This window comes from Nanorana parkeri, unplaced genomic scaffold (genome assembly GCF_000935625.1).
Source record: "Nanorana parkeri isolate BGI_ZX_2015 unplaced genomic scaffold, ASM93562v1 scaffold2088, whole genome shotgun sequence".
In the NCBI taxonomy this organism is placed as follows: domain Eukaryota; kingdom Metazoa; phylum Chordata; class Amphibia; order Anura; family Dicroglossidae; genus Nanorana; species Nanorana parkeri.
In genome coordinates this window covers 132,947-149,627 of record NW_017308356.1, presented here as the reverse complement: position 1 = coordinate 149,627, position 16,681 = coordinate 132,947, and the positions used below count along the sequence as shown (strand labels likewise).

Here is a 16,681-nt window from a genome sequence, read left to right as displayed (position 1 = left end):
ACGCAGGTGTTTTTTCATTGGTAGATCTCATTGAGCTCGTCATTTGAAAAGTAGATCTCCAGACGAAAAATTGTGGGATCCTCTGTCCTAGATTGTTCCCTTCTCCTGTCTCTTTACCCTTTTGTGAATAACCCTGTAAATTTAGTCTGGGCATGAAAGGCTTAATATTCTGTCAATGCATTCTGCCAAACTAACTTTTTCAATATTTACAATGTATATTGTATTTTCAGTATTTACTTATTCCAAATCAATATAACAGAGTTGATACCTTAGGAAAGGTAAATAATAATGTAATGTTTCTTTTTTTCTTGTTTCAGAAAATTTTCATTTTTACTACTGGTTTTAGAAGATGGCATATTTATCTTTTCTTTTCTTAACTGTGTATGGTAAGTGAGTACATAACAGGTTTGCATTTATAAACATAAGAGTATTTTAGGAATTGTATGTGTAAAAGGTACCAGAAGGATTATATCTAGGTGAAACTTAGCAAGCCAGTTATCTTTTTTTCTTTTGGTAGAGTAAATTGAAAAACTAGAAGGCAGAACATGATTGATTGTCTAAGGGTAATTATTGTCTAATAAGCTACTGGCCCAGTCTGAAAATATCCTAATTTTTAAGATATTTGTAGATTCAAGGATCATTTTTTTAATGAATGTTTTTACATTTTTAAGGTAGACTATAATACGTTGTTTGATGCTATTAAGCAAAAGATAGATGCTGTAAAAAAAACCAAAAAAAAACCTGAAAGCGAAATTAAAACCTTGGTGTACTAAAATGAACACTGTTATTTGTTGCAGGCTTTGCATTGATATTCTGTGTAAGGGGCTGGACCTACCACTATTCACCATACAATATGAATTATGACGATGCGTATAGATATTGTACAGAAAAATACACTTCTATGGTGGCGATTCAAAACCAAAAAGAAAATGAGCATCTGAACATCATACTGCCTTTTAATAAAGGATATTACTGGATTGGCATAAGGAAAAATAAAAGCACTGGCAATTGGACCTGGGTTGGTACTAATAAGGTACTCACAAAGGAAGCTACAAACTGGGCCGAAAAAGAACCTAACAACCTGAGTGATAGTAAAAATGAAGACTGTGTTGAGATGTATGTAAAGCGTGCTACCGATACAGGACAATGGAATGATGAACCTTGCTCAAAGGAAAAGGCTGCTTTATGCTATAAAGGTATGAAACTATTTCCAGAAACAAAACATTTATAAAGTTATTTTTTAATTAGATGTGAACATCTTACATTGGATGTCACAAAAAGTGTATCAACAGTGGATCAACTGGACTGTGCTTTTACATAAGCAAATTGTATGTAGATTGCTTTATATGTTACTTTGAAATGTTCTTTTTTAAGACATTGTAATGTATTAACAATTATAAAATGGAATTTTAAAAATCCAAAATGTAGTATTAAGAATATAGAATGTAATAAAAAGCTCATCATTTCTCATGCAAATAACCATGGAAAACAGAATATTGGATAACAATTAGTGTTTTTTGTCATTTTTTTCTAACTAGTTTACATTATTTTCTTTATGTTCAGCTTCTTGTCATACTTCTTCTTGCAACAACCATGGGGAATGTGTTGAAACTATTAATAACTACACTTGCAACTGCTATGATGGCTTTTATGGAGATGAATGTGAACATGGTAATTATATTTTTCAGCAATGTTTAAAGCTACTGTAATATTTTAATTTGGAATAAGTCTTTAAACCAGAATTTAATACATTTGTTTCCTTGTTTCCAGTTGTCACTTGTCCAGAAATAAATGGCATAGACCACGGATCAATAAAGTGCTCTCATGTTAACGGAAACTTTACATATCAGTCAAATTGTAATTTTAACTGCTCTGATGGATATGTGTTGCTTGGCTCACAAAATGTGAGTTGCACTAAAAAAGGAGACTGGAGAACTCACATTCCACACTGTAAAGGTAAATACGCAATTTATGAAACTATTTAACTACTGAAAACAGATTAAGAAAATGGTAATACAAGACAATGCAATCTTAGACAATACTGAAATATTTTTAAAAAAAAGAGATTTCAAACAAAACTTTGCTCATCGTTGTTTAGAAATTCAGTGTAAACGTCCAGAGGTACCACTAAATGGGATGATCAGATGTTCCAATGATGGAGAACTTCTGCCAGATAAGTCCATGTGCAATTTCAGCTGCGATGAGGGTTTCCGTCTAGTGGGTTCCAGTTCAGTACTTTGTATGACGCCTGGTCAGTGGACAGAAGAACCTCCAAAATGTAATGGTAAGTTCTTCTAACGTTTATGGGTTTAGTGTTATTATTAGTTCAGACACTTAATGCTAACTTTGTAATGGCTAAACTGCAATGTATGCATGCTTTAGGAAATGTTTTTAGTTTGCAAATACATATTATTAGGAACAGTGACAATCTAACAAAAATAGAACAAAAGAATTTAACAGAAAACAAAGTAAAACAAGCCTATGTGTGGGTGGGGATAGGAAGTGCTTTTGGAATATATCAATAGGAAGAATTTATATTCTTCCAAATTTTTAACAAAATAATTTATCAATTAAAGGTCCAATAAAATCTATATATTATCAAAAAATATTGTAGAAAGCTGAGACCTCACCTTTTGTTTTGCAAATTCCATATGGCAGATCCACCAAGTATTTCAAATCAGGTATTGCACTGATAAAGTCAAACCTTTCATTTAAATTTTTTATACAGTCTAAATATTAATCTTGAGCTTAAATGTATGCATTAGCATAACTATACATTGTGTCCAATATTTCTAAATTAAGTACAAAGTGCATTGCAAATTATTTGTAAACTGTATCACTCTAGGTTATATTGATTTCTAAGAAATACTTTTACAGCACTGCACATTTCTCTCTCATTACGGTTGTTCTTTTAAGATACACAGGGTTATTCACAAAAGGGTGAAGAGTTTGGAGAAGGCAGGAGAAGTGAACAATCTAGGTCAAAATAGCTGATTCATAAAACTTCTCCAATTCAGCTTACTTTCCTATGTTGTCCTAGATTGTTCACTTTTCCTGCCTTCTCCAAACTCTTCACTCTTTTGTGAATAACCCTGACAGTGTTTATTGTTACTGAAGAAAAGGAAATACCAATGCATGCACTTAAATATTTCTTCTCCCTGTTTAGCTATTCTGTGTGAACGTCCTAAGGAACCAGAAAATGGAGTAATGGATTGTTCAGACCATGAAGAAATTCTGTCATATAAGTCTAGATGTAATTTCAGATGCAATGAAGGGTTTACTTTGGTTGGGTCTTCCTCAACGACATGCATGTCTTCTCATCAATGGACAGAAAAGCCCCCAAAATGTGAAGGTAAACATTCCACTACTTAGAGCTCTTAATTTACATAGATTACATGTATTACTTTAAACAACTTTAGCTTATATAGCAGGATGGATATTAAAAAAAATATACAAAGGGTGGGGTGACTATTAATGTATGATTTTGTAAATAACTCTATGTTATGGAAATGAGCAGAGGGGGAAGGAGTCTGTAGTTTAAGAAAAGCAAATGGGAAGGGCTGACACCATTTCTTGTAAAATTTCAGTCCACAGAATCCTGTGGGATATAAGCCCACAACAAGAAATTCAGAGCTGGAAGCATTTTTGGAAGATTAACAGGAGTTTTTCAGTACTTGCAGGGTCTGTCAATGAATAAACATAGGCAATTGTGCATGTATTGCAGAGAGTGGAGTGTATATCTTTTTTATTTTGCCCAGACATACAATTATTTACTTGTGCCATTCCTCCATGTTTAGCGATTCAGTGCCATCATCCAGAGGTACCAAAGAATGGGTCAATGCAATGCTCTAGCAATGAAGGAAGCCTACTATACATGTCTTCATGTATTTTCACCTGTAATGAAGGATTTAACTTGGTGGGATCTCCTAAAACATTGTGTAAAGCTCCTGATCAGTGGACAAAAGAACCTCCAAAATGTGAAGGTAGGAATTTGCCCTAATGCTATACACTTCCAAAATCTAAATTATATATCCAGGTTAAGTAACATATACCCGTGTCATATTAAGAAAAATAACTGTAATTGGTCCAGTTATTGGTCCAGGTGAAAAACTGAAACTGAAGTGTAAGTAAAACTGGTAAAAAGGTGTTTTTAGTTTTGGATGGAGTAGGGTAATTGTGGATCCCCTGCCAGGCTTTTATCATTTTTTTGTCTCCCCCCTATAAGAAAACCCACCCTCTGTATTTGTTCCAGGTGGCTGTTAGAACTGGGGCAGAAAGTGAGGGGAAGTTCAAAATTCTGAGTTCTAAAAAGAACAAGAATAGAGGGGAAATCTTCCAAAGGGGACCCTTGTTCTGTTCATAACTGTCAAAGAAAGTATTTCCCTTATTTTGGAGAGATTCACTTTTACTTCCTGTTGTGTCTTTGGGACATGAAGTGAATTTAATTTCCTTCAATAGGGTTGGAAAAAAACTGACAGCAGTTTCAACCATTCCCTACTTATTCAAACTAAAAAAGGTTTGGGTTTTAGATAAACAGTACTTTAGATATGCCTTTGTGCACAGACTCATATTAAGGAAATATCAATGGTTCATGGTTTTTGTGATGACATTTACATTTATTTTGATCAGCTATCCAATGCAAGATCCCAGAAGAGCCACAGAATGGAACCATGAGTTGCACTGACTCTGGAGAAATGCTTCCACAAAATTCAGTCTGTAATTTCAGTTGTACAGAGGGGTTCACACTGACAGGATCCTCCACAATACTTTGTGCTCCACCAGGTCATTGGACAGGAGGAGTCCCAAAATGTGAAGGTAAACAAGATTGTTGTTAGACTATAGTACATCAGTATAAAATGAAATCTGAGGCTTATCATATTAAAATGATACACATTAGATTACAACAATAAATGATGATTATTATTATTATACAGGATTTATATGGCGCCAACAGTTTGTGCAGCGCTTTACAATATAAATACAATAAATTAAATAATAAATAATCATCATACATTAGATTAAATAAATACAATAAAATATTAGATTTATCCTGTTAAAATGGTACACATTTTCTAATTACAGTATGTCTATTTTTTAGCTGTGCAGTGTCCTTCTTTGGTGGCCCCTACAAATGGCCAGGTAGAATGCCACAATGGATCACACTATAACTCCAAATGCACATTTTCCTGTGCAGAAGGCTTTCAGGTGGTTGGATCATCAAATCTCCAATGTCTGCTTTCTGGAGAGTGGACATCTTCAGTACCTATATGTCAAGGTAAAATGATTGCTAGAACTGTAAATAGTGCCATTAGAACAAACATTATATATTGTATAATATAGAATGTCCTATGAATTAATTGTTTAAAGGCCAAGTCAAGGGCAAACCTTTTCTTTTAGTTTTGAATAGAGCATGTACAGTAAATATTAAAACTTTTGTCATTTTTGTTGATGAATATGTCCCTAATTGGATTGATATCCTCACTTGAACAGACTGAGGACGTGTTAAACATTTCTTGGTTTTACTGATGAATGTGTCCCTATTGGGTAGATATCTCCCACTTTCTGTGTGATCTTTGGGACAGGACAAAATAATAAATATCCCCAACATTGATACACAAATACTTGAGAGAGTTTATAACAATTCCCCATGCTCCCCAAAACTAAAATAACTTTTTTTTGGTTGCAGCTGGGCTTTAACATGAAAATTATATCTTTTAATTGCACCTAATACAATTGTTTGTATTTTGTCATTTGCACATCACATGTAATTCAAGAGCTACAAGATACAGTAGTAAGCATTAAGTGACTGATGGCTCCTATTTTTATATTTGTATTTAAGGCGCTGTACTAGTTAGCAGGTATCTGCTGATTTTTACATTGCAGCCATTAGCTTTTACACTACTATAGGATAAGGTCTGATTCAAATGGCCTAATGCTTCATTACTACTGTTTTCCTGAATACTGTGGAAGTAATACCATTATCATGCATTACTGTGCAGTAAAAACTATTACATCTAACAATTAGGCTACAGCATTTCACCAGTCAGACTATGTGGAGAGTATGTTTAAAAAAAGTTATTAGAAAAGTAGAATAATTGGAAAATAAGAAAACAAGGCCCACCTTCACTATACCACGCACCTTGCACATTAACTCTTTCGAACTGGTAAAGAGAAGATTGGCCACAAGTGGGAAAAATGTTAACACTGCCCCCTGTCTGCAAATGTGAGAAAGAGCTGCATATGTCATTAAAAGAAAATGTTTAAAGTCTCTCTTTTAAAATATAAAGCGAGGTGCCACTGCAGCGTCCCCTTACTAAAATGTTAGAGTGGGTTTAGGGAAGTGTGAATATGTTTATTTATAGTCTTAGTGTCTTTTTTTATCACTGTACAGTATGGATTTATAAAACCCTTTCATGGCAGCAGGAAGTTACTGCACTGCTACCTTCTGCACTTTATTAAAAATGGATTAAAATGCTAACATTTTGTGGGTTTACCTTTGCATTTCTAATTTTCAGCTGTGCAATGTGCACCTCTGGTTGCTCCTGAAAATGGAGAGATAACATGCCAAGAAGGTTACAGATACAAATCCCAGTGCTCTTTTACCTGCCAGAAAGGTTTCACATTGATTGGAGCATCTGATCTCAGTTGTTTATCATCTGGAAAATGGACATCAGCTGTCCCTAAATGTGAAGGTAATTGCCAAACTATGATATACATCATCATGTTGTTGTCCTAAATTCCTGTACATATTGGTGTGGGGCATACACTAGAGGGTGTTGCGACCTAGTGCATGATTCATAGGTCTTATATGGGGTAGGTTGAGGATAGGGACATCAAGCAGCACATCCTTTTAGAAGGGTTAACAATATGTCATGGCCATACTGAGGCTGGAGAGTTCTCCTTGAAGTTGGCAACAACAACCTACTGCATGATAGAAATAGATAGCTAGAATAGAAAACTAGACAGCAAAGGAGATTTATTAATAAAAACAAATATATATTTATATTTACCGGTATATACACTGCAAGAGAAAGGATGCTTTTGGATATATGCTTGATGGGAAAAAAAGATATGTGTAGGCTTTAATAGTTTGCAATCTGCAGCTCATAGGGATAACAACATACCGGTACTCTCTTTTCCAAACCAAATAATAGCTTTAGGAAGTACGTAGAATTTGACCACAACACAAAGTAACATATTTGAAGCCATACTAACACCTTTATGGTATAATGAAGGCTGTCCTGGAATTAGACAGGGGGGCTAATTTACTAAATTAGTAAGAAGCTGTTAACCTAATGATTTGAATGTTGGTAAATAAGGTAAACCTCTGCTCACCTTGAATACCCAATGATGTGCAAGGTAATTACCAAAAACATGACTTTTGCTGGTACCTGATTTTCCAAAGTAAACATTCACTTTACTAAGTAAACAGCCTCGACTCCTTTAGTGGAGGTTGTTGCTCAGCAACTCCTGAACTACTCAGACATGACAGACTTAGGGATCACTTAAACGTCCAAAAACCCTAACATGTAATCTGTATTATCCTTTACATTACACTTGGTTTATAAATAATGTCCTTTCTTTTTACTTTAACAGCTTTAAAATGTACAGCTCTTATAGCTCCATCAATGGGGGATATGAATTGCACTCACCTCTTAGGAGAATTTGAGTATGGATCCGTGTGCACATTTGACTGTGGGTATGATCTGTCACTAAATGGAACTAGAACTGTTGAATGTGACAGTAGTGGAAGATGGAGTACAGAGCCTCCAACATGTGAAGGTATAATATAACTATATAACAAAAAACAATTATTATTTTTAAAATTTGTCCTTTAAGCCTGATTTGTTTTGTTTAATCTTGTTCAATCTTATGCTTTTTTTTTTGCAGTAGTAAAAAGGCTGAACATTCCCCCAACATACTTCACAGTTGGAGCTGTTTCAGCAGGTGCTTCTCTCATGTCAGCAGCTGGCCTTCTTATATGGCTTATAAAACGAATCCGTAAAACAGGTAAGAGGATGGAGTATTTTTTGTAAGCATGCATCTAAAAAAATCAATAAAGTGGTACAATTTGTGTATTTAGTAGGAAACAAAATATAAATAGTACAGTAGCTCACATTTAATGATCTGATATAGGAAGCTAAACTTTAATTTATATTGGTGTTCTTTGTACACCATCATTGCTCATAGTACTTCATAATTAGTCTTGAAAGGAGTATAAGGTTTTTTGGGTAGTGATTCTATTTTGTAATTAGTAACATTTTGTTTTCTTTATCTCCACAGCAAAAAAATTTACCCCCTCAAGGTAAGCTAACATCTTCTATGCTGAATTGACTTTGAATGTATTATGTTGTTATATAAAGATTTTTTACTTACATACTCATTTATTTACAGTAGTTATCAACATCTTGAAGCAACGGGTATTTATCAAAATACTAGTGACAGCGTTGGTATCGTATAGAATACGGTAAGGAAAATAAAGTAATTACATATTTATATTAAAATAGATATGAATTTAATATTAAATAACAGAGAAAAAAATAATTTTTTCAAGATCAGTTGTAATTGTTGATTGTTTGCCTGTCTGGAGTTAATATAAAAAACAAAAGAAAAAAAAAATTTTTTCAAGATCAGTTGTAATTGGCATTGGCACAGATGTGCAAGTTTTTAGGCCCCAAAAGTTTACTTTTTATATATTACAGCATAGATGTTTGTCTGCAGGGGGGAACATACTGTTTGAATGATAGGGTTATGATTTACCTACAGTTAAGGACTAGGTTCAGAATAGGGCTAAACTGAGATTCAGGGTTTAGAGTCCCCTGCGTTTTGGGTGTTCTGCAAAAAAGTAAGTATATGTGCAGGCACAGGGAAGTGCCTTGTTTATCCCCCATCTAGCTTACAATGTTAGACAAGCCCATTAGGTACACTTTAGGCTATTAGTGTTTCGGGTCTGCTAAATATGTTTGTCGGGGTATAAAAATAAGTGCCAAAGTATCACATTTAGTAAGTGTCAGTAAGGAAACCTATTAGTGATAAAAATGTAACTGTTACTCATGGTAGAAAACTGAATGCTGAAATCCTCCTTTCAAAAATAACCATTACAATGAATTAACATAAACTGAACTATATTGTTCTCATTTAGTTTATTCTTAAAATGTTTTTTTTACATTTTTTGTCTATAATAAAATATGAATTACTGGGTGATTGCACTGTATTTAAATGTGTACTTCTGCTTACTACATTGGCTGTCTTCAGGTCCTGACAAAACTTACCTTCACTCTCTTTCGAGTCATAATTGAATAATTTCTCACTAAATTCATTGGGGAAATAAATGACTAAGCATAGCAGATGTAACCTTATATTGTAGGGCAGGGAACATACAGTATATATAATATAATCTTGAGCAGTGATTTTATTCTGTACATTTGCTTCAAATAATACTGCCTTTTGTGGGTGGGTTCGGAATAAACATTTTGTAAAAAATAATAATAATAATTTAATTTTTTTAAGATGAATAACAATATTTTTATTTTTTTATTTTTATAGGTTTACAGAATTGTTAAAATATAGAAATGTGTAAATTTCCAGACCCATCATAACACTGATGATACAAATATAGATGGAATGGTACTACTGGATTTTACAAGTCCGCTTTCATCCACACATCATCCTGCAAATGTTCACATCCAAACAGACAAATATAAACTTTCCATTACTGAAGTAGCATTTCTAAAATGGAGAAGTTGTTTTTTGCACTTATATGAATGTACAATGGAACTGATTTCCTAAGGAGTAGAACATGTACATTTTTAATCCCTTCTCAAAGTGATTGTTCACTTAGCACTAACATTCACCTTAGCTTAGCTTAGGTGAATAGTGTAAAGCTACATCCACTTTAAATACTCCTGTGCCATAGAAGATAAAAAGTCAACATTTCAGTAACTGTATTAGTAATGTTTAATAAAAACAGTACTATAGCTTCTGGCAAGTGACTTTGCCTAGGCTGAGATGATGGCATTAGTCTGCTGCAGGGAGGAAGCGTTTATTTAGTCTCCTCTCTCTTATTGATTAGACTGCAACATTGTAACTTTGTAGTCCCAATGTGAAAGGCTACAGCACAGGCTGATATGTGTCTGAGATTTGTGAACACAGCCACCAGGATTTACAGGATTATGTAATCTCTGAGCCAGAATCTCAGTCTAGGAAGTATATGCTGACCTTTGATAGTATCTAGACAAAGATGATATTATCCCTCCCATGAGAGAAGCAGATACAAACATTCTCAGGGAGAGAACTGTAATCTCTGTGAGAGATAATAAAATACCCGTAAGTGTTATTCTTATACATTACTTAGCATGTATGCACTTAAAATGAAAAACAAAAATCTAATGCTCGGTCCTCTTTAAAAGAAAAAGATTGGATGAATAAAATAAGTGAGCACACTCATTCACTAACCTAAGTGAACTTTCACTTTGCAAATGAAAATTCTCTACTCCTTCACTTATTTATAATGACAAGTCCGTTCTGCTTTTAGTATTTTGCATTTTCCTTCTATGCTGTGCTATGTCATTTGAAGTGATATGAGCAATATTTTTACATACAACAATAATTTAGTGGGAATATTCATAAAAAGTTAATTTTAGATGAAGAATGCCTGTAGTGGAAAATAGGAAAAGCTCAAAAGCAGACTAACAGTGTACCTGTTTATAACAGTTAAAAAAAGTTGTGTCATCCCTGTGGGATAATATACATTTGGAATTGTAATATTGTGTATAATTTATTTATTGGACTAGGGTCTAGATATGTAGTTTGTGTAAACCTGCATCTGAAAATGCTAGTTGTGTGGCTGTTTTGCTGATTGGCTGGGTTCAGTACTTTTTGCCCTCATTCACACCTGAACGTTTTGTAGCGCGTTCTACGCTCGACGAACGCTCTACAAAACGCTCAAACATCTAAATCCCATTGTATTCAATGGGTCTGGTTCACACCTTGACGTATTTCAGCCCGTCCCTAACGCGCTACAAAACGGCCCACGCCTGAAAAGGTACATGTACTACTTTGGGCCGTTCTTGTTGCGCGTTCCCATTGGGATACAGCCAAGTAGCCCTCGGAAACGCGCGTTTGTCGCGCTATTTTTTTACCGCGAATCGCGGTAAAAAAAACGTGCGACAGACGCGCATATGCAATACGCCTAGGTGTGAACCAGGGCTTTGAGTCAACAACCAGGAACAAATATGCAGAATAGGAAGGCCAAAGAGAAGTAATTTGTCCATATAAAATATTTTCCAAGTAACTAAAGGTTCATTTAAAATTTTGAATGGAAAAATTAAAAAAAAAAAAGCAGTCTTCAACAATTAAATTACTTACAATAGCACACAAACTTTGGAATACCAATATGTTTAACTCACATTTTATGGAATTTCACGGGAGAAATGTAACTGGTAATGCTGGTAAAAGTGCATGACCGTACTAACATTCACATAATGTAATACTGATATTGTTTGGTTCATGTAAACTTACATAGACATGCTGTCTGGAGGAGACATGAATGAAGACTGAAATATAATCCATTAGAAATAATTCCCTTTTGTTTTGTAATATTTATTGCTGGTCAATAAATAGTATTTTAAGTAAAGCCCTCTCAGTGTGGTGAGGCCGGTATAATCAGGGCCAGATTTACTCTCCCTGCTGCCCCAAGGCCCGGTTTTTTGAAAAGTGTTATTTTGTAAAAACAAATTCATATTAATAAAATAATTCAGAGTAAAAACTGTTTTAAATGTGAATTTTTCTGTCTAAGATTTATGAAATGTGAAAGCCCTAAATGAAAATTGAAGTTATTTTTTGCAGTGGACCGATTAGCGTCAGATGTTCTGCATCCTGTAAAATTTGCATGTTTTGGAAGCAATAGACCACTGACCTCTTGTGTTTTTTTTCCACCTCCACTTATGTCGGTGGTCTCTACTAGTGATGTGCCGGACAGGATCGAGTTCAGTTCGAATTCGAACTTTAGAACATCCAAAAAGTTTGAACTCGAACTTAATGCAAGTCAATGGGGGTAGAACTTTCAGAAACAATTGTCCCCTTTACGAGGGCTATACGCAAGTTATTGGCCATACAAAAGGCATGGGTGTCCGAATACTGCACTAGGGGACAGGAATCAATGAGAAAAAAAAAACGTTTTTAACCACTTGAAGACCAGGGTGTTAAACCGCCTTCCTGGCCAGACCATTTTTCAGTATTTAGCGCTGCAGTACTTTGGCTGATGTTTATTCCGTCTGAAATTCATTTTATACCATTTTTTAGGGATATATAGAGCTTTCTTTTGGTGATATTTAATCACCACTGGGGTTTTTATTTTTTACTATATAACATAAAAAGTAACCTAATTTTTTTTTAAAAACAAGTTTCCCTATGAAATGTTATGAAATATTTATTATCACCCCAATTTTTTGGTAAAATATAAAAGACAGGGTCACGTCGGGTAACTAGACACCAAACATGTCAAGCCCTAAAATTGCGGGTGCCAGCGAAATCGCAGAAAACGACCACACCCAAAATTGGCCATAGGCGACGATTTAAAAGCTTTTACCGCTCATCAGTTTAGTGTTATCAGGGATTAATGGCCCTAAAATTAGTGCTCTCACTCCAACGTTTGCAGCGATATGTAACATGTGCGGCACAATAGGTGGAATCATCGTTTTCGCACGTTGGCGCACCCGACGCATGTTTTCGTGTGTAGGTGGGGGGGCGGGGGACTTAAAAAAAATGGTGTTATTTAATATTTTTTTTTAAGCTTTAATTTTTTTTAGGGCTGTGCAAATTAACCATTAATTTCTCGATTAATCTTTAATCTTTTTGATCGTAAGCGGCGGCCATATTGAGTGGGGCACGTGAGATTAAAAACGTGCTGAATTAGTGTGATCCTAGTTCATTTTATTACTTCATTGCTGTGCTGTATGTGTATAGGCCAATGTAGTTGGATCTGTATGTGCGTTATAATTATTCAAAATTAAGCGATTAAAAAAATTTCGATTAATCGAACATGAACATTTTAATCAGTAACAGCCCTAATTTTTTTTCAACGTTATTTTTTTTTAAACTTAAAGGGTTTCTAAACCCTCAGCTTTTTTTGCATATATCTACTGCTAGCAAAAAACAAAAAACAAAAAACATACCTGTGTGTTCCCTGCGCGCTCCCTTTCGAAAATGTGAAACTGCACGGGCGGCCACAAAGCATCTTGGGGCGCGCATGCGCAGTTCACATTTCCGGCTGGGACGCGAGGAAAGACACAAGGTGAGTCAATGGACGCGTGCACCCGCATGTAAACACCGTGGGAGAGTACGTGCCAGCAAGCTCAGAGGAGTCAGCGCTGGATCGAAGATTCGCCGCAGCCCTGGAGAGATGGCTGAAAACTACAAGAAAGAAGAAGATGATCGGATTAAAAGACATAATTTAAGGTAAGTTAATGTTGGGGTGAGGGAAAACATTTTTTTGCCTTTAATGTCAACTTGATTGATATCACATAGGGGGCTAAGAAATCCAATAGCCAATTCACATAGTGGGGCGGGCGTTTTCGCCGGTTTTTAAGCCGTTTTGTGGCCGCGGGTGCCGGAGCGCGGTCTCCCTGCTTCCTCTCACATGGGCGCCGGAACCGGAAGTGAATCCATCGATTTTAATGCAATTTGAAAAAGTTTTCCAGCCTGACCGATCAAGGAAATTCAGCCAGTTGTACAGTAATTGTGGTCGTTCACTTTTGATCAACTGCCAGATTATCGTACGAAAACCCAATCGGGTTTGATTTCCGAACGATAATCGCAAGGTGTATGGGCACCTTAAAGAAACTGATATCAAAAGAAGACAGTTGAGAATTTCACAACTCTGGCTACAGGAAGTACAATTTAAGCTATTACACCAAGGAGCTGTAACTAACATTATATAGTGCAGAAAAGCAAAATCATTTTGCAGTTCAGGTTTCATATAGGAGTGTACTAGCTGCAAAAGCATGATGGTAAGTACACGTTTTTCAAAATAATGAGCCATTTCTTGTAGGGATGCACCGATGCCATTTTTTCCAGACTGAGTACGAGTAATGATCATTTTCCTCAAGTACTTGCCGATACCAATTACCGATACATTTTTTTTTTTGTGTGTCATGGCAGTTTTTCCAAAACAATACAGACTACTGATTTTAGGACCGTGGTGAAGTGCCAGGGCACAGTCATAGCTGCAAATGCTGTGCCCCTGGTAGTTCTGCCACTGACTCCAAGCTGTAGAGGGACTACAAATCTCGGCAAAATATTATACAGCAATGTAGAATAGCACTGGCTATAGAGGACTACAAATTCCACCAATACTTAATACAGCAATGCAGAATAGCACCAGCTATAGAGGACTACAAATACCAGCAATACATTATGCAGCAGGAATAGTGAATTCAAATTTTCATCAAGCCGAGGTCCGAATCGAGGTCCGAACAGCCACTCAGTCCATTTCTGCACCAGGTCCGCCATTTAGGCTACATTCACACCAGTACCTGCACTGCAAAGCACAGCTGCTGTTTCCCAAGACACAATTCTGATGAATCTGTCCCGACTCATCGCACTTTTTTTTTAGAACTTTATTGAAATGTCATAAGTGACATTTTATTAAGTTCTATGGGCATTAAGTTCAGGGGGCATCCATAAGGGTGCCCCCTTTAATTTCTTGTCCCCATCAGAGTGCCCCTTTACATTGCTTGTGCCCATCAGCGTGCCCCCTTACTTTGTTTGTCCCCATCAGAGTGCCCCTTTACATTGCTTGTGCCTATCAGCGTGCCCCGTTACATTGCTTGTCCCCATCAGAGTGCCCCTTTATGTTTGCATTTAATCTAAGGGGGTACACTAAAAGGGGAAACTAATGTAAGTGGGCACTCTGGTGGGGCAACTAATAATTTTTTCTCGCCATCAGAGTGCCCTCTTACAGTGGCTGTCCCCATCAGTGTGTGGGCTTACATTAACTGTGAAAGTAAGGGGACACTCTGATGGGGGCAACCAAAGTATTGGGGGCACTCCAATGGGGGCAAATAATAATTAGTTGTCCCCATCAGAGTGCCCTCTTACACTGGTTGTCCCCATTGGAGTCTCCCCTTACATTGGTTGTCCCCATCGGAGTCTCACCTTACACTCATTGTTCCTATCAGATTGCCCCCTTACACTGGTTGTCACCATCGCAGTGCCCCCTTACACTGGCTGTCCCCTTCGCAGTGCACCCTTACACTGGTTATCCCCATCGGCATCTCCCCTAACACTGGTTGCCCCCATCAGAGTCTCCCCTTACGCTGGTTGTCCACATCGGATCAGTGTGCCTTCTTACACTGGCTGCCCCATCAGAGTGCCTCCTTACACTGGCTGTCCCCATTTGAGTTTCCCCTTACACTGGTTGTCCCAATCGGAGTAACTCCTTACACTGTTTGTCCCCATCAGAGTGCCCCCTTACACTGGTTGTCCCCATCAGAGTGCCCCCTTACACTGGATGTCCCCATCGGAGGGCCCCTTACATTGGTTGTCCCATCAGAGTGTCCTTTACATTGGTTGTCCCCATCAGAGTGCCCTTTACATTGGTTGTCTCCATCAGAGTGCTCCCCTTAGATTAGGTATCCCCATCAGAGTGCTCCCCTTACACTAGGTATCCCCATCAGAGTGCTCCCCTTACACTAGGTATCCCCATCAGAGTGCTCCCCTTACACTATTGGCTTCCAGCACCTCTTCTTCCAGGATGGAAATTCGTTGTTCCGCCTCTTTAAGAGATCGGGCCTGCTGGGACACCTCTGCCTGTATGTGTGAGAGGCCCTGCTGTATAGCAGCTTCCACTACAGCTGTGATGGTGGGCTTGAGCAGATTAGCCACAGCCAGGGCTATTCGCTCATATGCTGCCTCATCCAGGGTCAGCTCCTGGGTGGGGGAGGGTGAAGAGGCCTGCTGTTCGTCCGTGCTGCCAGCCGGCGCCATCTTGGATCCCCTGGCTGCTATCGGGTCACAGCTCCCTCGGGGGACCGATTGCGACCGGGACTTTCCCCCCGCCAGAAAACGGTCCATGGCCAGTCGGGCTGCTCCCCGGTTCAGGAGGTGAGTGGGGCGGGCGTTTTCGCCGGTTTTTAAGCCGTTTTGTGGCCGCGGGTGCCGGAGCGCGGTCTCCCTGCTTCCTCTCACATGGGCGCCGGAACCGGAAGTGAATCCATCGATTTTAATGCAATTTGAAAAAGTTTTCCAGCCTGACCGATCAAGGAAATTCAGCCAGTTGTTCAGTAATTGTGGTCGTTCACTTTTGATCAACTGCCAGATTATCGTACGAAAACCCAATCGGGTTTGATTTCCGAACGATAATCGCAAGGTGTATGGGCACCTTAAAGAAACTGATATCAAAAGAAGACAGTTGAGAATTTCACAACTCTGGCTACAGGAAGTACAATTTAAGCTATTACACCAAGGAGCTGTAACTAACATTATATAGTGCAGAAAAGCAAAATCATTTTGCAGTTCAGGTTTCATATAGGAGTGTACTAGCTGCAAAAGCATGATGGTAAGTACACGTTTTTCAAAATAATGAGCCATTTCTTGTAGGGATGCACCGATGCCATTTTTTCCAGACTGAGTACGAGTAATGATCATTTTCCTCAAGTACTTGCCGATACCAATTACCGAT

General features: G+C 37.4%; 1 protein-coding gene across 1 annotated transcript; it reads left to right on the top strand.

Annotated features, from left to right (window-relative positions):
* The first annotated feature begins 349 nt into the window (after positions 1–349).
* On the top strand, positions 350–9,571 carry LOC108800637 (P-selectin-like). The gene is made up of 15 exons (XM_018572623.1): positions 350–386; positions 798–1,196; positions 1,564–1,671; positions 1,771–1,956; positions 2,099–2,284; positions 3,167–3,352; positions 3,798–3,983; positions 4,630–4,815; positions 5,099–5,275; positions 6,516–6,692; positions 7,597–7,782; positions 7,891–8,010; positions 8,284–8,305; positions 8,395–8,467; positions 9,547–9,571. Exons 1-14 carry the CDS (start codon positions 350–352, stop codon positions 8,459–8,461), a joined length of 2,223 nt encoding a protein of 740 aa, XP_018428125.1. The 3' UTR covers positions 8,462–8,467; positions 9,547–9,571.
* The last annotated feature ends 7,110 nt before the right edge of the window (positions 9,572–16,681 follow it).